Source organism: Vipera ursinii, assembly GCF_947247035.1.
Source record: "Vipera ursinii genome assembly, chromosome: 1".
Taxonomy (NCBI): Eukaryota; Metazoa; Chordata; class Lepidosauria; order Squamata; family Viperidae; genus Vipera; species Vipera ursinii.
Window position 1 is genome coordinate 246,295,967 of NC_139512.1, and position 23,804 is coordinate 246,319,770.

At 41.9% G+C, this 23,804-nt stretch overlaps 1 protein-coding gene across 1 annotated transcript in view; it reads left to right on the forward strand.

The window, feature by feature from the left end:
* Positions 1-23,037, forward strand: part of FUT9 (fucosyltransferase 9) — a gene marked incomplete at both ends in the record, with an annotated part of 72,561 nt that extends 49,524 nt beyond the window's left edge. The window contains one exon of the mRNA XM_083368807.1: positions 21,953-23,037. Coding sequence (XP_083224933.1) covers positions 21,953-23,037 — 1,085 coding nt within the window. The remainder of the gene's footprint in view (positions 1-21,952) is intronic.
* Between the last annotated feature and the right edge of the window lie 767 nt (positions 23,038-23,804).

The window sequence follows — 23,804 nt, forward strand, 5'->3', positions numbered from 1 at the left end:
AAAGGGAGACTGATATAGCCATTTCAAACTTATTTGTTCTCATCAGTCAGTTATTATGCAAAATAATGATTGTCGCAGTTGCGACTACAGCCTGTGCATGGCCTGAGTTTGGACTGATACAGGCAAGAAAAGATTTGGCCCGTATTTTGGCTGGCAAGGTGTTCAAAACACTCAAGACATATCTCCCCTGCCTCTTCCCTCCCCGATGCAGCTGACAAAGTGAGAAAGTGCCTGTAGCCTAGAGCTTAAAACAACTGCCTAATGTGCAATCAGCCCAGGTTCGAATCTCAGAAGGGTGTGGCTGACTGATGAGAACAAATAAGTTTGAAATGGTTATATCAGTCTCCCTTTAATTCTTTGTTAGCAATCCACAAAATTATGCAAAATAATGATTGTCGCAGTCGTGACTACCACCCGTGGACAGCCTGAGTTTGGGCTGATACAGGATATATATATTTATTTATTTTTTTATTTTAATTCCATTTATATCCCGCTCTTCTCCGAAGACTCAGGGCGGCTTACAAGCTTAGCAGTAGCCTTCATTCTATGTATATGCCTGCTTATTAGGGCTTTCACACACTCTCCAAGCGGCATTATTACAAAGTCAGCTTAATTGCCCCCAACAATCTGGGTCCTCATTTTACCTACCTCGGAAGGATGGAAGGCTGAGTCAACCTTGAGCCTGGTGGGATGCGAACCTGCACTAATTGCAGGCAGCTGGTGTTACTTAAGGAGGCATTAGCCCACTGCTCCACCAAGGCTCTAATCCTAATTATGCTAAAATGCGAATCCTGGGTATACTCATATTTGAAAAGAAAAGAAAACAAATCGAACACCAGGATAAAATATAAACAAAACTGTTTAATACACTAATCTACTTAGCTTTCTCACTGGAGAAGAGCCTAATGCTGGCAAAGATCGAGGGCAATAGAAGAAGGGGATGACAGAGAATGAGGTGGCTGGATGGAGTCACTGAAGTAGTAGGCGTGAGCTTAAATGGACTCCAGAAGATGGTAGAGGACAGGAAGGCCTGGAGGAATGTTGTCCATAGGGTCGCGATGGGTCGGACACGACTTCGCAGCTAACAACAACTTAGCTTTCATTGGCTAACTGCTGACGTCATCAAAGTAAAAGCCAGAGTTCAGGGAGGTTGCTTATAAAGCTGGTTGTTTTTGTGCCCTGTTCATTGACCGGGTCACTGGTCTACCCGCCCCAATTGACTGTATAGTTTCTAGCTGTCCCACATCAATCCGCGTGTTTGTAAGCTCGGGAGTCATTTCCTCACTCATAGTCACTCTCCTTGTCTGCCTGGTTCGTGTCCACATACCCATAGGTTGGCCCCCTAGCGATTCTTGTTTTGTGACCTCTCCCCCTCTTTTTTGCTAGATCCGGGTGCCCGTCCTTAGGTTTGGTAAAGGATGTGCTGGGGATTCCTCCCTTATGGGGGCTGCAGTTCTTTCTCGTATAGCCACACCGTTCCGATCCTGCAAGGATGGGACTTGTTGCGCCCATTGTAAGTTATAAAAACTGTAACGGCATGGATGCTAGCTCCATTTAACATCCACGTTGCCCACAAACCAGACCAAATCCTGTGTGCCAAGATAATGAATCCCAAAGAGCCACTCCCTAATGAGGAAAGATCTTCAGTGGTGTATAAAATCAAGTGCAAGAACTGTAACTGTAACTACGTTTGGGAAACAACCAAAAGGCTCAAAACCAGGATCCATGACCGTGACCTGGCGATTAGATGGCAAGAACAATGCTCACAAGTATGGGCACATATGGCCAGCCATGATCATACGTTTTATCTTGCAGGGGCACAGACCTTCACCTGAGATGCCACCAAGGTCGGCTGGCTACTTAAGGAGGCTTGGTTGTCAGACAGATATTCGATTAACCATCACATAGACTTATTGCCTGCTTATCAGGTACTAAGTGTAGTGTATGCAGGTTTTGCATACACTTGAGGGTCAGTGAATTAAGGAGGTGGGGACAGCGTTCAGCGGGAGATCAGGATTTAAAGGGATTGGCTGACCAGCCAGCAGGATGCTTGGATTATAACCATTGGCCAGGCAGTTACCTGACCAGGTATAAGTGAGGGCTCAAATCCTTTGTTTCCCAGTTCGGCCATGTTCCTCAATAAACAACTTAGCTCCTGAACCTGTGTCGTCTCTGATTCTGGGTCCAACACAACAACTGGCAACGAGGATGGGATTTTGTTCTGAAGGGTGGTAGGAATCCCTGCTTACTGGAAAATCACCACCTGCATCGGAACAGAATGGAAGGAACGCTCGAGATGTCCCAGGACGGTCAGGCTCAAATGGCTCAGGTGGATCCAGCTCCCATGGTCCAGGTCAGTCAAGCCCCCATGGCACCGCTCAGTGTATCCCCCACTTTTAATAGCGCTCACCCCAAAGAGTGGGAGGCATTCGTGGGGCAGCTAGAATTTTACTTCATCGCCAATAATATTACAGGCGGCCACCCTGCTCAGTACATGTGGGAAGGACATTTATCAATCAGCCGTGGGCCTGTGCGCGCCCACAGCCATCAGGGTGGTGAAGTATGATGACCTTATGGACAAATTAAACCAGTATTTTAACCCACACATGTCGGAAGTGGCATGGACGTTTGAATTCGAAAAAAGGAACCAGCGGCCGGGGGAGTCATGATCTGCATTCATGGCGGCAGGCAGGCAGGCAGCTCGCCTTTGCAACTTCAACGATTTAGAGAGGAGATGGCGGGACCGAATCGTTTGCAGGCTCAGAGATTGAAAATTGAGACAAAAGCTGCTGGCCAGACCAGGTCTAACCCTCAAGACAGTACAAGAAGAGATATTGGCCTGGGAGCTAGCTGAGAAGCCAGAGACATCGGACGCCAGCCGCAGCAGCCAGGGAAGCACCATTCATCAGACGCAGGGGGCAGGAGGAACAAGTGAGGATCTAGCGGCCGAAGTAGACGCGGTTCATCTAAGACCCCCCCATCCATCCGGATGGCGCAGAAGACCAAAAAGACACAGTAAACAGGGAAATAGTTCCCAACTCAGAGGGGTTGGACCTGCTCCGACCTCATCAGCAGATGGATCGGAGTGAGGGAATGTCAACACCTGGGCCAGTCAAAGGAGGCCACTTAACCCAGGGGAGACCTCACCCGAAAAACCATTGTCCATTTCACCAGCACCGGGGGAGCATAACCAAAAAAAATCATAAACTCTAAGGACAACGTCAAGCCTGTGGGGGGGATTTCCCTAGGCGGTCTGGCCGAGCCCACAGGCCTCCTGCCTACCTCTCAGATTATGTATGTATTTGAGGGGGGGTAGGGGGTTGTGGGTAAACTGTGTCAGTGTGGAGTCGGGAAAGAAGCAAATGGGAACAAGGGTGTTCCCTGCCATGGGGGAAGGGGTGTAGTGTATGCGGGTTTTGCATACACGTGAGGGTCAGTGAATTAAGGAGGTGGGGAGCTGGACAGCTCCAAGCAGGAACAGCGTTCGGCGGGAAACCAGAACAAGGGGACAGCGTTCAGCGGGAGAGCAGGATTTAAAGGGATTGGCTGACCAGCCAGCAGGATGCTTGGATTATACCCATTGGCCAGGCAGTTACCTGACCAGGTATAAGTGAGGGCTCAAATCCTTTGTTTCCCAGTTCAGCCATGTTCCTCAATAAACAACTTAGCTCCTGAACCTGTGTCGTCTCTGATTCTGGGTCCAACACAACACTAAGGGGGTGGGAAGAACAGCGTTATAACTTATTATGGGTGCAACGAGTCCCATCCTTGCAGGATCTGAACGGTGTGGCTATACGAGAAAGAACTGCAGCCCTCACAAGGGAGGAATCCCCAGCACGTCCTTTACCAAACCTAAGAACGGGCGCCCAGACCCAGCAAAAAGGGGAGGGGGGTGTCACAAAACAAGAGCTTCAATAATATGCTTGAAGGATATGCGTGTACCAAAGTAAAAGTAGCAGTCTCCAAAATCTCTTAGTTTTTTTCAAGCTATATCAAAGATTTCAGGCAAAGTGATGTTTCCATATTAAAATTAATATTATTCAGGGTGAATGGCTTCTATAACCAGTAGCTACCTTGTTACATGTTCCATTAATGTTCTTTATTCCTCATTGTAGCTGAGCTTGATGCAGAATTGAAAGCTCAGGCATTGTTTTTAAAGGAAAAAAATGGTCAAGCTATTGAAAAATTACCAATGACACACTTTCCTTTGAATAACATGTTACCTCCCCATACACACCAAAGAAAGGATCACATGTTGGAATATTTAATTACCATGCAGAAACCACAGTGGGATCTGAAATTTTCTTTGAATCTACAACATTCATGTTTTTAATATCTCTTTTGCACATATCCAATATGAAACGGGGAAAGAAGTGGAGAAAAAATTGAATTAAGTAGTTATATTTCCCATTTAAGTCAAAATCCAGTAGCAGCTAAGGATAAAACTATATCTTTGGAAATTTATTTGAAGTTTCTTGGAGGTTGAACTGACCCGTGTCTCCTGCTCTTCTTTAGATTGGTAACCATTACAATAATTAATTGATGCTCATTATTCCTTTCTGTGCCAGGAAACATTTTAAATGTTGAATCTAATAATGAAAACAACAGTTAGCATGAAGTTTCAGCATGAAATTTTAAAAGCTCATGAATATGGACAACTTCTAGGAAATGTTAACTTCAGTGATAAATCATTATTTAATGTGATGGAAATCTATAGGTGATATTGTAATTTCCTGTTCTAAATTGTCAAATTTCAAATTATAAAGTGATTAATTTTTCTTTAGCGCGTGTGTATATTTTACTTTGAAAATTTACTGGTAGAATTTTGTAGCATTATTTTACTGATCTGCAAACTGTTAATAATAAAATTGAATCTTCCATTATTTTGCAGAAATACAGTACAGCTAATTTTTAAAAGGTCTTCATATTATCAGTAATTCCTTTCAGATGTCATTTGTTAAAAGGCAAAGTTATGGCAGCAATTAGAAAACTGCACAGCTCCTTGGAGCTTGACCATAAGAAATTATATATTTATCTCATAAAGTATGTACCATAATTAATTTCAGTTGAAAAAATGCAGTTTATGTTTATTTTATAATAGACGAGACTGCTACAGAGAGGAACTACCTGTTAAATATCATGTTATGTAATTTCCCCGCATGAGTGTGGCTAACCAGTTGACTGGAATTCTGAAATCTTGGAATTTGTTTTTACCTCCTGCCCCCTGACCCACAATTGCCCCTGAAGAGATCTCCTTGTCACTATCTGTTATCACTCTCATCCATCTTCTTCCTAACAATTCCAAGAAAATGACTTTTCTAAGAGTGCTAGACACATTTACGATTTGCGAAACACCAAAGAACTAGATTGAGAATAGGGTTTCATGGAAGTCTACATCTGAAATGAAGTTGATTTTGAGTGGTCTTGGTTTACTACAGAAACCTGCAATGTATGGCAGATGTGGTCCACCATATTCACTGAAGACAGTATCACACAATGGCTAGCTTTTTTACATGTGGGGTCCATTATTCCTTGACAGCTAGTACCAGAAAGAATAACTTGATTTGGAACATGGGCTGTTTCACCAGGCAGAAATGGCTTTTGCATTGCTTGATGGGTAGAAGATTTGGTTCAGAGATAAAATAATAGGTCTGTAGAAAATTTCATCTATTGTGAGAACTGAGGAAAAATCTTGGTTCAGAGAAGAGCAACAAAGATGATTAGAGGTCTGGAGGCTAAAACATATGAGGAACAGTTGCTGGAATTGGGTATGTGTAGTTTAATGAAGAGAAGGAGGAGGGGGGACATGATAGCAGTGTTCCAATATCTCAGGGCCTGCCACAAAGAAGAGGGAGTCAAGCTATTCTCCAAAGCACCTGAAGTCAGGACAAGAAGCAATGGATGGAAACTAATCAAGGAGAGAAGCAACCTAGAATTAAGGAGAAACTTCCTGACAGTTAGGACAATTAATCAGTGGAACATCCTGCCTCCAGAAGTGATGAATGCTCCAACAGTGGAAGTTTTTAAGAAGAGACTGGAGAGCCATTTGTCTGAAATGGTATAGGTTTTCCTACCTGAGCAGGGGTTGGACTAGATGACCTCCAAGGTCCCTTCCAACTTCTTCTTCTTCTTCTTCTTCTTCTTCTTCTTCTTCTTCTTCTTCTTCTTCTTCTTCTTCTTCTTCTTCTTCTTCTTCTTCTTCTTCTTCAATGTCATTATTATTATTATTATTATTATTATTATTATTATTATTATTATTATTATTATTATTATTATTATTATTATCTGTTGGCAAGGCCATAGATTAACATTGTGGACCCCTTTGCTTTCATAACCTCTCCTTGTTTACTGACCACAATTTGTTCCCTAAATTATTAGCCAAACGGTTGCTAAGTCCAATGGTAGAGAAGTGAACCACATGACAGAGAGGGTAAAAAGCCCTATGTAAAGGTTTTTGCCATCTCACTGCTGCTGTGGCATGTCTTTTCTGACCCTCTTGCTCCTCTCACTTCTCCAGCCTACGTAGTATTTTTCTGAATCCTAAAAAGATTAAAATAGATGGCAAACCTGCAGTAAACATGGTATTTTGAATTATACATGTGCACCCTGACTTTATTTAAACAACATCTCAAGATTGGCTGTTCCTCTAGACCAGGAGTGTCGACTGGCGGCGCGTGGACTGGATGTGTCATACACAGGCCACACCCACCCCGGCTTCACAAAGGCAAAAAAAGTTTCAATACATTACATGACAAGATCGAGTTTGACACCTGTGCTCTAGACCTTGGGTTAGAGCAGTGTTTTTCAACCTTTTTTGGGCAAAGGCACACTTGTTTCATGAAAAAAATCACGAGGCACTCCACCGTTTTCCACACCGTTGGACCTCCCCACGGTCGCTACACGAATGGTCGTAAGTCGAGGATGGCCTGTGTTCTCAAGGGGTTGGACTAGATGACCTCCAAGGTCCCTTCCAACTTCTTCTTCTTCTTCTTCTTCTTCTTCTTCTTCTTCTTCTTCTTCTTCTTCTTCTTCTTCTTCTTCTTCTTATTATTATTATTATTATTATTAGCCTCTTTATTTTATTTTATTTTATTTTGGGGCTTTTGTTTGTTTGTTTTTGCTGTGAAGGAAAAGGAAAGCTTGCATTTCTTTTTAATTTATCTTTCTGTATTTTCTTTTTTCCCTTCTTTTCTTTCTTCCTTCCTTCCCTCTCTTCCCTCCCTCTCTTTTCTTTCTTTATCTTCCTTCCTTCCTTTCTCTCTCCCACTTTCTTTCCCTCCCTCTCTCAATTTCTTGCTTTCTACTTGTTGTGGAAATTGGAAGCTACTTGCATTTCTTTTTAATTTTTCTTTCTGCATTTTTCTCCTTCATTTATTTTTTCTTTCTTTCTTTCTTTCTTTCTTTCTTTCTTTCTTTCTTTCTTTCTTTCTTTCTTTCTTTTTCTTTCTTTCTTTCTTTTTCTTTCTTTCTTTCTTTCTTTTTCTTTCTTTCTTTCTTTCTTTCTTTCTTTTTCTCTCTTTCTTTTCTCTTTCTTTCTTTCTATCTTCCTTCCTTTCTTTCCTGCCTTTCTCTCTCCCACTTTCTTTCCCTCCCTCTCTCAATTTCTTGCTTTCTACTTGTTGTGGAAACTGGAAGCTACTTGCATTTCTTTTTAATTTTTCTTCCTGATTTTTTCCTTCCTTCCTTCCTCCCTTCCTCTCTCTCTCTCTTTCTTTTCTATTCTCCTTTTTTTCTTTCTCCCTCCCTTTTCCCCTTCCCCCTTTCTCCTTTTTTCCCTTCCTTTTTTCTTTCTTTCTCACCTTTACCATCAAAAGCACTTCACTCCAGAGGGGGGGGGGGAAACCCCAAAGGTTTTTAATTGCTTTGGTCCAAAGGACATTTTATTATGCAACATATCAAAAGGACAGGTTAAAAAAAAATCAGCCATGTAATTTTTCAGACGCAAGCGAAGCCTCCAAGAGCGAAGTGGTCAGATCCCTCTATTTTGGGCTGGGGCGAGGGGTCGCGGCGAGCAACCAAGCAGCCGACCAGGCGGGAGTCTCGCATCCTCAGCCGCGCGGGGAGTAAGGAGTAAGCAGCGCGTGCTGGGGAAGAAGAGCTTTTTCGAACATTGCAGGCAACCAACCACGCGACAGCTCAGGCGAGCCGGGCTGGCCGCCCGTCCGTCCTCTTCTGATAAGCGAGCCGGTCGCCTCTCCCCAGCTTCTCTCTCTTCAGCAAGAGACCCTCCGAAGCCAGAGAAGGGGGCGGAGCTATGCTGCCGTGGAGCCCTGGTGCCTAGAGAGGTCGAGCCCACTTCTTTTCCCGGGCTTTTGCTTCCAGCGAAGTAGGGCCGTCAGCTTAGCCAAGGCTCCCCGCCAGAGAGTCTTGCAGCGCCGCTCCGCCCGTGGCTGTTCCTCCTCCTCCTCCTCCTCCTCCTCCTCCTCCTCTCACCGCTGTCTCCTAGGTCACTGTTTTTTCAATTCTTCCCACGGCACACCAGGCAACATCTCGCGGCACACTAGTGTGCCGCGGAACAGTGGTTGAAAAACACTGGGTTAGAGTAACAGACCCCTGTGTGGAATATTACTAGTCGGGGTTATTTCAGAAGTGGTTTGCCATTGCCTTCTTCCTAGGATTGAGAAAAGGTAATTGGCTTAAAATCTCTCCGTTGGCTTCTAGTTGGCGTAAGGCAGAACTAGATCACAGCTTTGCCCAATTCTAGTCCTGTGTCTTTAACCGACAGAACAAGGACAAATTACTTTTTGACTCAGTTACAGATTTGAACTGCATATTATTGAGCACTGCTGTATTTGAAGTGAGCATTTGATTTGATTTGATGCTGCCCAATTCCAAATGACTCGGGGTGGCTCGAAATATACCAAACAATATAAGGACAAAGAAAAAGAAAAAAAATCAAGATGGCAAGTTTTGGTGTGTGTTTTTGTGTGTGTGTGTGTTTGTAATAGCTTGGAGTAACTCACTTTTCTCATTATAGTATCTCAACTGAAAGGTTTCTGAATACATTTCTTGTATCACTCTTAAGTTCTGAACTGGATATTAATAGTTTATTTGAGTGATTAGACCAATGAGTTCTAAAAGATATTATTTAACCATATTGTAGTCACCTAATGGCATGTTACTTACTGCCTCCAGCCATGTGTGCTGCAATTTCATACCGGCAATTCATTCCTGGCATGGGAAAAATGTGAGAGAGTATACAATTTCTCTCCTCTTTCTTTTCTTTTCTTCTCCTTTTCTTTTCTTTTCCTTCTCTTTTCTTTTCTTTCTTTCTTCATATTCTTTAATAAGATATTGTACAATCCATATTCATACCATATTATATTATGAATCAGAAGTGCAGTCATGTAATTATCGGATGGGTTTTAAAATACTGGCATGTAATATACAGATAGTCCTCAATTTACAACCATAATTGAGCCCAGAATTATGGTCATAGGTTATGGCAGCTGTTAAATGCCATGTCATGACCTTTCTGCAGCAGTCATTAAACACAGTTGTAAAGAGAACACTGCAGTCATTAAGCAAATCCATTGTTTGCAATAGGTGTTTTTTTGCCAGAAACCAAAGGTAAATGCTAGTTTCTGGCAAAAACTTTCATAAATCATGGTCTCATGATGCTGTAAATGCAGGCTGGTTGTCAAGTACTTAAAATGCAATCATATGACCATGGAGTGGGAGACCACAGGAACTTCAAATTCGATTCATAAGTAGCCCTGGGTAGGTTCATCATAACTTTGAGCAGTTGCTAAGCCATAAGTCAATTAATTTATCCAGTTCCCCTTACATAATTTCCAAAATAACTCATCTTAATATATTCTATGATGCAGAAACTAGTAGTGGCATATCAATTGTTTTTTCAGTGTGTGATCTTGCATGAGAAAACAATAATGCCTACCAGGCTTTACTAGGATACAATATGAATTGAGAATGCATTATAAAAGATAAAAGCTTTTTAAGCCATGCTGGAATTCCATGGTAGACTGACCTGAAAAGATGTTTCTGAAGCATGTTCTGCTTTAGAAAACTGCACAACACACAAAATAAATTCAGTAGTATTGCATCAGTTGCTGGGTTTCCAAATTTTTTATGTAAATTGTGTCATTCACAGTAATCTAACGCTATTAATAGTAGCAAAAGCTATTTTAGCATAGAAATGCGTATGTAATTTCTGGAACAGAATTACTAATTGACTTGGCCAGCATGGCCAATGCTGGAGAGTATCAGGTGCAAGATCACACCAAGTGATTTTGAAATGTGTAATTTACAGTACTTTTATCAAGAAGCAGTATAGCTAATTAACTACTGCTTGGTCACAAAGCATTTTCACAATGGTTTATTAGCTATGGAGCTGATTCTGGACTGAATTCATTTTCTCATTTTAAAATTTAGCCATAAGTATTACATACTGAAAAAAAAAATCACCCTATCCCTGACCAATCTACCAAAATATACTATTGATGGTGCTGCTATATTAACTTCACTGTATCTCTGCCTGCACAAATGCATTTAAGAAAGAGAACTAAAGAACGACAATACATTTTTATATATTGTCCCCGGTCAACACCAAGATAAGCAGAGTTTATCCCCAGGCAAACAGTAAACGATTCCTTACTCAAGGAACTATCAACGCAGACAGAATAACTCAAGATGAACAATCAAAGAATAAACATCAGCCTAATCAAGGAACTAGAAAGGAAAAAAAAACAACACCCTCTCCAACATTGGCAGGGCAAGTTAATGTATATCGAGAACAAACCCCACTCCCTTATAGTAATAGTGCTTACACTTATATACCACTCCACAGTGCTTTACAGCCCTCTCTAGGCCGTTTACAGAGCCAGCATATTGCCCCCAACAATCTGGGTCCTCATTTTAACAACCTCAGAAGAATGGAAGGCTGAGTCAATCTTGAGCCGGTGAGATTTGAACTGCCGAACTGCCGGCAGTCAGCAGAAGTAGCCTGCAGTATTGCATTCTAACCACTGTGCCACCACTGCGGTAACAAAATGTTTGTAAGCAACCAACCTACTTCAGAGAGCACCAAGGACTCCACTGAATGCATTTTTTCCCATAGGACACTGATTTGGACAAGCTGCTACTAAAGTCGGCATCGGTTTAGTCCAGAAATATTGGCATGCGTCAGAACATTTTAAGAGATCACCCTATATGCATCCCCTGAACATTCATTAGGATAACTTCTATTTGACATTATCTGAATTCTTCCATAGGGATGGGCTATCTGACATTGTTGTGTATTTACTTATTATATATTCACACGTTGTGTTATAACAGAAGTTAACAGGGCTGAGGTAAAAGCCGCGGCAGCTTTTGACAGCTGTCAAAAGCTGCCGGGCGGAACTGCGCAGGCGCCAAACGACTGACAGCTCAACACGCGCTACCGATGACAGCTCCGAGCTGTCAAACCCTGACGGCCCCGATTGGCGGAAACAAACGGCGCGGGAACGAACTCACCCCTGATTGGTTAAACTGCCGACAGCTGCCAGTATAAATAGATGTCATGTTCTTGTGTTGTTTGCCTGGTTCTGAATAAAGAGGTAAACTGTTAACTCGCTGTCTCACCTGCTTACTAGCTAAAGCACTGGCGACGAAGGTGGGATGCCTGCTTGCCTAAGCTGAAGTCACTACCTAATTGGAGAAGAGATTTTTTCCCTTAGCCGAGCTGGTCACTCGCTGAAGTCACTCGGAAGCCGAACTTCCCTTCAACGCAAGCAGCGGCACCCACAGTTACAGACAGCATGATGAACCATGGCCACATTAGAGAATTCAATACCCGCCACCCAGAAGGCTGGGAGTCTCATCTGGGCCAGGTAGAAGGATACCTGGTGGTTAAGAAGATTACGGACGACCGGGCCAAGGCAGCCACCCTCCTCTGGCTCAGCGGGCCAGCCGTATATGATGCCGCTGTGGGAATCTTCACCCCGGAGCCGATCGCCACTATCTCCTACGCCGACCTTACCGAGGGGCTGAGCAAATACTTCATGCCCATCAAGTCAGAACTCTTCTGGAGAGTAAATTTCACCCGGAAACTACAGCTTCCTGACGAGCCAGCAAATGACTTCATAACCCGGGTCAGACACGCCGCACGACGGTGTCGGTTCCCGGACTTAGAAGACCGAATCCGGGACCAGATCGTCATAGGGCTCAAAGACGAACGGCTGAGGAAGAAGCTGATCGCCAAGCCAGAAATGACAATGACCGATGTGGCGAGGGAAGTCATCGCATACGAGGACTGCCACGGTGACAACCGACGTTCACCTGACAGCGGGCCCAGTGGGTCTGTGCACCAGGAGGACGGCGGGTTCAGCGGTCCCGAAGATGACGACGTCTCCATGGACATCGACGCGGTACAGCGGCGGTTCGAAAAGCTCAGGCTGCAACGCAACTACCGAGGGGGGCCTGCCAACAATCAGAGGGGCGCTAACTTCCAGCCAAACAGGGCTAAGTGTGCCAGCTGCGGCGGAAGCCACCCGAGAGCAACGTGCCGGTTCCGCAGTGCCAAATGCCATGGGTGCGGAAAGACTGGTCACCTCAAAGCCGTGTGCCGCAGCCGGAGCCGAGAAAATCTGCATGAACTGGAAGTGACAACTGCAGGTATGAGCCAACACACACCTAGAGCCAGGCACAGTCCTAAACCCCTAGGGCTTAATGTGAGGGGGAGGGCGGGGGAATACACAGTCCACAGCACTCTTAAGCCCAAAGTCAAGGTGGACGTTCTAATTCAAGGAATCCCCTGTGAGATGGAAGTGGACTCTGGGTCCTCCGTCTCACTCATATCGTGGCAAACCTACAGGGACATTTGTAACCAAAGTAGAAAACGGCCCGCCCTTCGACCCACCAAACTCCGCCTAGCTGACTTCCAGAAAACGCCCATTAAACTCTGGGGAAAGGCTTCCGTCCCCGTGGAGTTCAAACAATTTAAAGGATCCCTCCCTATTCTTGTAACCCAAGAAAACAGAATCAGCCTGCTAGGACTAGACTGGTTTGAGGCACTAGGGATAGTGTTGACAGGTGTCAACGCCATTCAGCTGTCAAACTTAGAATCCGTCTGCCTTCAATTCGCGGACGTCTTTGACAGCTCGCTAGGGAAGTACACGGGACCGCCCGTATCACTTAAACTAAACCCGAATGTAATGCCTGTCAGAATCAAGGCAAGAAGAGTTCCCTTCACCTTGAGGGAAAAAATAGAAGCTGAGCTAGACCGATTAACTACCTTAGGAGTCCTAGAACCGGTAGAAGGGGCTGAGTGGGAGACACCCATAGTGACCCCAGTTAAGCCAAATGGCCAAATAAGATTATGTGCCGATTATAAAGCGACCCTCAACCTCGCATTAAATGCACATGCCTACTCGGTCCCGGCTGTCAAAGACATCCTCGCGGCCATTAAGTCAGGCGCCATATTTGCCAAGTTAGACTTGGCGCAGGCGTATTTACAGCTGCCTGTCACCCCTGACACCGCTTTAGCTCAGACAATCGTCACCCACAAGGGAGCATTTAAAATCAACCGCCTTCAATTCGGCATCTCTGCAGCCCCGGGGATCTTCCAGGAAATCATGGAAAAAACACTTAAAGGGATCCCCGGGGTCTGTCCATATTTTGACGACGTCCTAATTGCAGGGGAATCAGAAAAAGACCTAGCTGACAAATTAACAAAGGTGCTCCTTAGGTTCAGGGAGGCTGGTCTCAAATTAAAACGAGACAAATGCTCCATCGGGGTGCCCTCAACAGAGTTCTTAGGTTTTAAAATAGACGCTAAAGGAATTCACCCCACTGAAACAAAAATTAAAGCTATTAAAACAGCACCGACCCCTAAAAATAAACAAGAACTTCAAGCCTTTCTAGGGTTAGTTAACTTTTATCATACCTTCCTGCCTCATAAAGCCTCCATTGCTGAACCCTTACATAGGCTATTAGACAAAGGCAAACCCCGGACTTGGTCATCTGAGCATGATAAAAGTTTTAACCTATTAAAAAACTTACTCTCCAGCAATACAACAGTAGCCCTGTATAACGAACAGCTGCCCTTATGTCTGGCTTGCGATGCCTCCCCCTACGGCATTGGAGCAGTCCTAAGCCACTTAACTAAAGAGGGGACACAGACACCTGTAGCGTTCTATTCCAGAACGCTGTCAAAACCTGAGCGTAATTACGCTCAGATTGACAAGGAGGCTTTAGCTATAGTAGCTAGCGTAAAAAAATTTCATGACTACCTATACGGCCGACCCTTTACCATTTTTACTGACCATAAGCCCCTGTTAGGACTTTTTACAGTAAACAAACTAACACCACAAATATTATCTCCCCGCATCCTGAGATGGTCTACCTTTCTGTCAGCCTATTCATACAACTTGGAATACAAGCCAGGGAAATCCATGGGCCATGCTGATGGCCTTAGCAGACTGCCCCAACCAATAGTCGACCCAGACCCAGCACCAGCTGGAAGAATACTGGCTATCTCAGACCTACCAGAATGCCCATTATCTGTTAAAGACATCTCTGCAGCTACTGCTGCAGACAAAATTTTAGGCAGAGTCTTAGGCTATGTCACGTCTGGCTGGCAATACACACCCCCAGACCCAGAATTCCAACCTTATATTTTAAAGCAAAAGGAATTATCCACCCATCAAGGGTGTCTACTATGGGGCAGCAGGGTAATCATACCCGACAAACACAGACTCAAGGTGTTAGAGAGCCTCCACGAAGGTCACCCTGGAACCGTCAAAATGAAGGCTCTGGCCAGAAGCTATGTCTGGTGGCCAGGATTAGATAAGCAGATTGAAACGCACGTAGCCGGCTGCTATTCCTGCCAACTTGTTAGAGCCGCCCAGCCACATGCTCCCATACACAGATGGGAAACTACAAAGACACCCTGGTCTCGTATCCACATAGATTATGCAGGTCCATTCCAGGGACAATCATTCTTAATAGTCGTGGATAGCTATTCGAAATGGCTAGAGGTGGCACCAGTAACTAGCACAACTTCAACTGCCACAATACAAGTTTTAAGAGGGTTATTCGCAACATATGGGCTTCCAGATGTTATAGTTTCTGATAACGGCCCCCAATTTACCTCCTACGAATTCCAGAGTTTCACAACGGCGAACTCTATTAGGCACACCACCACGGCTCCTTTTCACCCATCGACGAACGGCTTGGCAGAGGTGATGGTGAAATCAACCAAAGAGGCACTGCGGAAAATCATCTCCGGCAATTGGCACCGTAGACTGGCTCAATTCCTTTTATCACAGCACACCACCCCATGCACAACTACTGGGAAGTCTCCAGCAGAGCTCCGCTGGGGCAAAAGATTAACTACCAGACTAGACCGTCTACATCCTGACAGATCCCCTCCAGACCCAGAACCACCCCTCCAACATAGAACTCTCAACACAGGGCAAGCTGTCTGGGCGAGGAATTACGGGGGGGGCAACAAATGGACACAGGGGGTGGTCATTGAACAAACGGGCCCCCTATCATACATCATAGACATTGGACATAATATACATATCCGCAGACACATCGACCAACTTCGGCGTCGCAGTCCTCAAAACATAGGGGAAAGGGGTAACGACGAAATGCTGACAGAAGCACCGCCGCAAAGTCTTGCACGCCAAAATCCCCCCGATCGAAATATACCACTTCAACACCCCGCCCCAAGCGACGCGGAACCTTCGGAGCCATGCCCCCTGCCCCCTGAGCCAGACCTAGAAGCCCCGGGGGAAAAGGAACAACCAACCGAGACAACCCCCCGGCGCTCCGAAAGAATAAAAAGACCTCCCACCTACCTAAAAGACTTCGAATGGAGAAACCCGAAAAAGAAACAGTTGGGGAAACATCAACTCAATCAGAGGGAGGGGTAAGGGGTGTTGTGTATTTACTTATTATATATTCACACATTGTGTTATAACAGAAGTTAACAGGGCTGAGGTAAAAGCCACGGCAGCTTTTGACAGCTTTCAAAAGCTGCCGGGCGGAACTGCGCAGGCGCCAACTGACTGACAGCTCAACACGCGCTACCGATGACAGCTCCGAGCTATCAAACCCTGACGGCCCCGATTGGCGGAAACAAACGGCGCGAGAACGAACTCACCCCTGATTGGTTAAACTGCCGACAGCTGCCAGTATAAATAGATGTCATGTTCTTGTGTTGTTTGCCTGGTTCTGAATAAAGAGTTAAACTGTTAACTCGCTGTCTCGCCTGCTTACTAGCTAAAGCAGACATATTCCCACACCATTGGCAGTGGTGAATGATAAACTTCGTTGCATTCAGAGTATGATTTTGCCACACTATTAAGATTCATCTTAGTTGAGCCAGAAATCTCAATTTATTTATTTGTTGTCTAAAGTAACTGCCATAGAAGTCTTGTTATTGTCCTTAGATTTGTAAGAAGTGACATTGCAAAATATAGTTTATGGTAGATTTCCTTTGGTAACACTGTTTCTAAGAAATACCCTCTAATTTTAGCTAAGCAAGTGGCATTGAAAATTCCTAGGGGGCAGGAAATATAGAAGTAAAATTATTAGAACCTCAGCTGTTTCCAAATTAGGCTTTCCAGTCTGAAACAAAATGTTACTTAGAAATATCTTTTCCAATGGTCTCCTGGGAGGTTGACATATTTAATCTGATTTAAAAATCTCATAAGAAATTTGTTGCAGAGGTCCTTTCAGTTCAGTTCACTAGAAAGTTAAGGTGAAATGGATTTCATTTTAATTTATCAGTGCTAATGTATTTCAAAATGTATTTGGATGATAAAACATTTCATTACACGTGTTATCTAAAACACTATGTAAATTCAGTCAGTGATATTTCAAAGATTGAAATTACTTAGAAGTCTGTGAAGCCTTTTTTTTTAAAATGACCTTTAAGAAAAATGGTTTTGAAAGAGAGATAGGGTTACTTTCTGCATTTTGGACCTGCTTTCGCTTGCCAAAAGAATTGCCTCTGTAACAAAACTTTACACTTTCAAGGGAATCTGGGTTGTGTCCTAACAGACTTCCCAAACTGCTACTCTCTGTAATTGAAGCTATACTTTCCAGCCTAGCTAGGTTGGCGGGGAATATCAGGAATTGCAATGAAAATAAATCTAGAAGATACATTCCTACTTTGCCCAACTAGCAAGCAAGAATGGACAAACTAAAAGGAGATACCCATCACTGAAGCTTATCTACACATTTCAAGCTCTCGACACTGAAACAAAGATTCGATCCCTGAGGATAACGGAAGGTATTATCAACTCTGCAGAAATCAACAAAGCTGAAGGTGGAAAAGAAAAGCGGTGATGGGAGATTCATTACGGCGGAGGACAGAAGCAATTCTGTTGGAAAGAGATGCTATTATGAGATGCTATTATGCTACCTTTCTGATTTCATGTATCAAGGATATTTATCAACATGGGAGGATTACAAGTGATTAAAAATTTCTGAATGGGAAGGTGAAGGAGCTGGGGCACAACTACCATTTTCACATGAAATGAATGGAAAATAACTGATTAAGGAAAAAAGAGAGAGAGAAAAGATTGTATTCTTAATAACAAGGCTTGCATCAAAAGTATAAGTAACTCTTAAGCAGAGAGCACAAGGGAAGGGAAAATGTATTTGGCAAGTCTAGTGGCACTTTATCAAGAAAGAAGTAAACTGACAGCAGGAAGGTAATAGAAGCAAGGACTCCATGTAGAGAATGGCTGGGAAACAGATACAGGACTGAACATGGTTAAGGGAGGAGTTATGAGACAGCAAAGTATATTCCAAAGCACTTGGCATATAACTCCGGATGGCTCCCGACCTGCGCTCCTTCCGACGTGACCTAAAAACCTATTTATTTGAACAAGCCCGCCTGGTCTGATGGGTTTGGGGTTTTAATTACTGTTTTTAAGTAATTTATTTATTGTATTTGGCCACTATGGTTTAATCTGTTTTTAATTTTTGTATTCTGTATTTGGTATTTATTGCCCTGTACACCGCCCTGAGTCCTTCGGGAGAAGGGCGGTATACAAATTAAATTAAATAAATAAATAAATAAATAAATGAACAGTAGGAAGGCTGCTACTAGTAACATCCTCGGCTTCCTACGTCTGTATGCTTTGCATAGAATATGGGTAAAAAAATCAGAAAAGCTAGAAATCCTAACGTAGAAAGGAAATATGATCTGAATAATATATCAGAGAAACCTGGCAGGAAACCAGGGTGCAGTTTGGAAGGAAGTGACGAATGGAAGCTAGAATTCAAAAGATATTTGTTCAAAAGAAATAGACCCAAGAAGAAGAGGGATGAAACGAATAAGTATACTCATGAGGTTTAGAATGGCATGAGTCTGGCAAAGAATGCGAAATATTGTAATAAAGTTTGTGAATAGGTGTATCCAAAATTAAGAAACAATAAATCCATATGTGTATTCTCTAATGAAATTTCCCCAATTTGGAAAAAAAAAAAGGTTTTTGCTTTGTTGGAATATAATGCATAATCATTTGGACATGCTATACCTCTAAGACAGATTTCTATATATTCAGAATCAACAGTCATGGGAGTGGAGATACCCTCAGGGGAATATTGAACAAAGATTGCAGTAACAACTTTTTCCTTACCTCCGATACCTATAGGTTAGGAGGGGGAAAACCCAGAGAGCTTATTTCCTCCCCTCTCAGGTTCTCTGCCCCCGGCAGACGTAATACTCATAGAAATAATAATACATCCTATAACAATTGCATTGGATTTCAATCAGAGTTTAACTACAGCTGTACCTTTAATCTATTTCTCAGTTCCATTACAATTAATTAGAGGTACATATTGCTGATCAATACAATTTCCCCAACTATTGCTAAGCAGGGAAGTTATCTAAATCAGATAGTTACCAAATGTCTTGTATTTTCTTGATTTCAGAAGGATTTTCCAGCATAGCTTTCTCCCTTTGTTCCCCCAATAAAATTTTGGCCCCCACCTTGTTGCTTTTCTGCAAGGCCTTGAAGACATAGTTTTGTCAGCGGGCTTAAGGATCTCATTCAGAGCCAATCAAGTAGCTTGTCTGATTCTGTTGTTGCTGCTATGGCAGAATAGGAGTTGGGAGTGTGTTAAATGGTGAATTTTAATTGTGGATTTTTAATGTACTACGTCACCCCGAGTCACTATGTGTGACTTGGGTAGCTGTGTTAATTTGTTTAATAAAGAGTAATTGAAGTAAGGGGGGGGGAGCAGCAAAGAAATTAACAATCTGTAGAAAGGAGTTCTTACACACTTCACACATTTTTCCCAGTTTATACACAGTGCTCCTCTTTGTCTTCCATTTTGTAGAGTCATTCAAGTGTTTTTTAAAAAGGGGGAAGTATACAAAAAGCTACTCACAGATATTAGAATAACTGAATGTGCTGTATCAGAGTAAAAACATGTGATGCATAAAATTAGACATGGATAAGACGGGTTGTTGTTTTTTTATTTAAAATCTAAACACTTTGAATAACCCCTGAGGTCCCCTGAATGTATGACAATTCAGTCAGTTTTTGCCATATTTGGAATAGAAGCTGAAATGGGGAATGAATGGACATGTAAGTATTATATGTGACAAGCGTAGACTACGTGAATGGGATGTGAAAACGAGTATTAATGTGAATGAGATAAGTAAATGCCTTACATACTAGGTGAATGAGGAACATTTATGAATATTTTAGAGGAAAATAAATATAAAAATAAAATAAATATTTTAATTTAGAGGGTGGGTAGTGTATGGCAAAAGGAATCTCTGTATATTTGCAAGTAGAGTCTACTAGTCATCAAATGTCATCTTGTCATCAAATGTCCACACTTGTTTATAATCCATAAAAGAGAAAGGCAAAACAAATTTTCCCCAGCATAAACTGGCATGGCAAAGTAAGTTAAGTAAAACTCCAACTTCATGATTGGAGTATGGATTGTGGTTTGTGTAGGCCTATCTTTAAGGCTGATCTGGAAGATTCAGGGAATGGAGAATTCTGAGAATTTAGAGGAAGTGTATATTATATAGGAGAAGATGCACTGATTGAGAGCATGTATGAGTGAAGGTGAAGGTACTCAACCTACATGGTTTTAGAGCTGAGTACCTGATGGATTGTTTTGCCTTTAATTTCTGGTCATTAAGATTATGGGGGATATCTTTTTCTGGCCCACATTTGTCAGGAATTCTCTGTCCATGAGACATGGCGCTCATGATAGATTTTATCTAATTATAGAATTGCTTCTGAGTTTAACCAGGGTTAATAAACAGTTTTCCATATCTGATGCAGAATTATTCATTTATGTTGCCTATTTTTTGTAGAATTTCTTCTGCCTTGTCTTTTGTTTATTGTTGCTGCTGATCTTTTTTGCTGTTTTATAAAATTGTTGTTTTTTTTAAAATTTCTATAGTCACCCATCTCAAGAAGTGATTTTCATGGATGCTAATACAGGCAAGAATTGGGACCCTTAACACACTCAGAACCCCAGATCCAGGTGCACAACCTAGTCCTCATGGTTTACAAAAGGCTAACAGGGTCAGAATAAATAAGTTGAAAGATATCTAGGAGCTCTGCTAGCCCTCCCCCCCCTTGTTCAAGCAGGAGACCTTATACTATTTCAGACAAGTGGTTCCTGCCAGATGACATTCCTTGGTTGATGGGACCCATAACATACCCAATCTATGGGACCAAATTGAATTAGGTAATCTAGCCTCAAGCCATGAAGGACTTTAGAGATGATAACCAGCACCTACATTTGTACCTGCAAGCACACTGGCAATTAATGTGCAGTCCACATAGCAGTGGTGTTGCATGTGTCAGATGTCTGACACTCTTTACTCCTTGTGCAGCTGCATTTTGTATCAGATGAAGCTTCCAGATGTCCTTCAAGAGCAGCCCCACATTATTTTAATTTTAAGATTAAAATCAATTAAGCTGGGTTTTTTTTTTAAAAAAGTCATAAATTGGAATTCGGTTTTGTTGTGGTAAAAATAGATCAATGTTTTAAATATGTAAGCATTTCCATTCACAAAGGAAGACAAAAAAGCACACAAAGGAAGCTCTGTACTAATGAGATGTATTAGTAGTGATTGCATATATTTAGCCTGATTGAGCTTTCTCTGCTCTCAAGAACTCAGAAATGTTTATGGTAATTAGGGTTATTTCTGCTAAGTGAGGATTTCATTCCTAATGTTCCTTGAGCTCCTTTATCTACCAGGCCACACGGACAATTTCTCCAAATGTTTGCCATTTTGCATCTAGCAGCATGGCAATGCCATGTTACATTTTGCATAGGATTTTTTTTTTACAAGAGCTATTGTTTTTACACCTTTTTGTAGTGTGTAATTTTAGCCAATTGCTAAAATTGTTAGTAATAAATCCAGTTTATATCCTTTTGGGAGAGGTTTCATATGTTATTTTGTTTATTAAACAAAGTTGTGTTTTCAAAAATATGTATAATATCAAATGAACAAAGAAATTATTGAAATTAGACAATTAATGCTCAATATAATATTAATAACAGTGGCAAAATTTATAAACATAAAAAAGAAGAAAAGGGAAAAGGAAAATTCCTCTAAAAATAATGTAAATATTTAATTTTTGACTTCTCCTGAAACCAGAAACAATAAAATACTATCTTGAATACCAATGCAACTAAGTGATATTATTTTAAAACTGAAATACAAATACATACTGTAAATACATATAGTATAGAACAGTGTATTCCATTCAACTCCATTGCATTACATATTTTCAATTAATTTAATTTTCATTCAGGTTTGTGAAAAATATTATGGTTCTTTCCCATTATTTTAATTTTTGGGTTTATCAATAGCATGTAACAAACATCATATGTAATTTTGTGTCTATAAAACATGCTTTCAAAATCATTCTTTATGCATGCAAATTTTAATAAACATCACCTTAATCTAAAAACACCGACTTTAAACTTTGCCTTCTTTTCTTTGCAGATCAAATTATGACATCGTCATCCAAAGGAATTTTCCGGCCATTTCTAGTTCTCTTCATTGTGCTTGGCTGTTTCATGGCCTGTCTGCTGATCTATATCAAACCCACAAGTGGCTGGATCTCTAGCCCTATTGAATCAGCCAGCTCGGTTCTAAAGATGAAGAATTTCTTCTCAACCAAAAGTGATTACATTAATGAAACAACAATTCTGATATGGGTGTGGCCATTTGGACAGACATTTGATCTGAAATTCTGTCCCACATTTAATATCCATGGATGCCATCTGACAACAGACCGCACACTATATAATCGGTCTCAGGCAGTTCTCATTCACCACAGAGACATTAGCTGGGATCTGACTAATTTACCTCAGCAGCCTAGACCTGCATTTCAGAAATGGATCTGGATGAACCTGGAATCTCCAACCCATACTCCACAAAAGAGTGGGATTGAACATCTGTTCAATTTGACCCTTACCTATCGCCGGGATTCAGATATTCAGGTGCCTTATGGCTTCATGATAGTTAGCACAAATTCCTTTGAGTACGAAATGCCGAATAAAGAAAAACTCGTATGTTGGGTAGTGAGTAACTGGAATCCTGAGCATGCTAGAGTTAAGTATTATAATGAATTAAGTAAATATATTGAAATCCATACTTACGGACAAGCATTTGGAGATTATGTCAGTGATAAAAATTTGATCCCCACTATTTCCACTTGCAAGTTTTACCTTTCTTTTGAAAATTCTATCCATAAAGACTACATTACGGAGAAACTCTACAATGCCCTTTTTGCTGGATCAGTGCCAGTCGTTCTGGGTCCTCCCAGAGAAAACTATGAAAATTACATCCCAGCTAATTCTTTCATACATGTGGAGGATTTCCTGTCTCCAAAGGACCTTTCAGAGTACCTTTTGATGCTTGACAAAAACACTAAACTGTATATTAGCTACTTCAACTGGAGGAAGGATTTTTCAGTGCATCTTTCTCGATTCTGGGAATCACACGCATGTCTCGCTTGTGACCATGTAAAGAGACACCAAGAATACAAGTCTGTTGGTAATTTAGAGAAATGGTTTTGGAACTAAACCTTGATCCATTTTTCCTGCACTTTATATTGGGGGGGAAGCTGTCAAAATCGCCATCCCAGGATGAGGAGAGGGGGGGGGGAGAAAGTGCTGAGTAAAGCATTTCTGTTTGTCATTTGGCCCTTCTCAGCGTGGATCAATAATTCACTTAAAGCCTTGAAACTGTTCTCCTTCCTTTCCAGATAAAGATATCTTTCAAAAAATAATAGTGATGGTATTGGTCACTTTCTCTTTCTGTTTATTTGTTGAAGAAGTGACCACCTTTCAGACTCTTCTTGTGTTTTCCTGAGCTGAGATTTTGAAAAGGAATTAAGAGTAATAATCCAATGTTGGATTTCCTTCTTTAAACAATCCAAACTGTGGTGACTTACTGTTATATTTTAATCATACATTTACTGTCCCATGTGGGAAATCAAAAAGTAGCAACTTTTGCAGTATGCACTTATGGGAGATATGAGAAATAACTTGGGTGCTTTTAAAGACCATGACATGGCTACACAAATTATTCCATCCTGCACCTCTGCCACGACATTATTTTATAATTTGTTGGAATCCTGCTGTGTTTGTCAGTGTTCACTGAGGACTAAGCTCTTATATACTATTTCATGTTTCATCATTTTTGCAATGCATCACTGTCAGTTACATAAGGCAATCATGTTTATATTTATTAAAGCAGTTTTGTTCCTGCAGGGCAGCAAAAGAAATTGGGCAGAGGGGTATTAAAATAATCAATGTGAAACAATGGGACCAAACTATTTATTATGGTT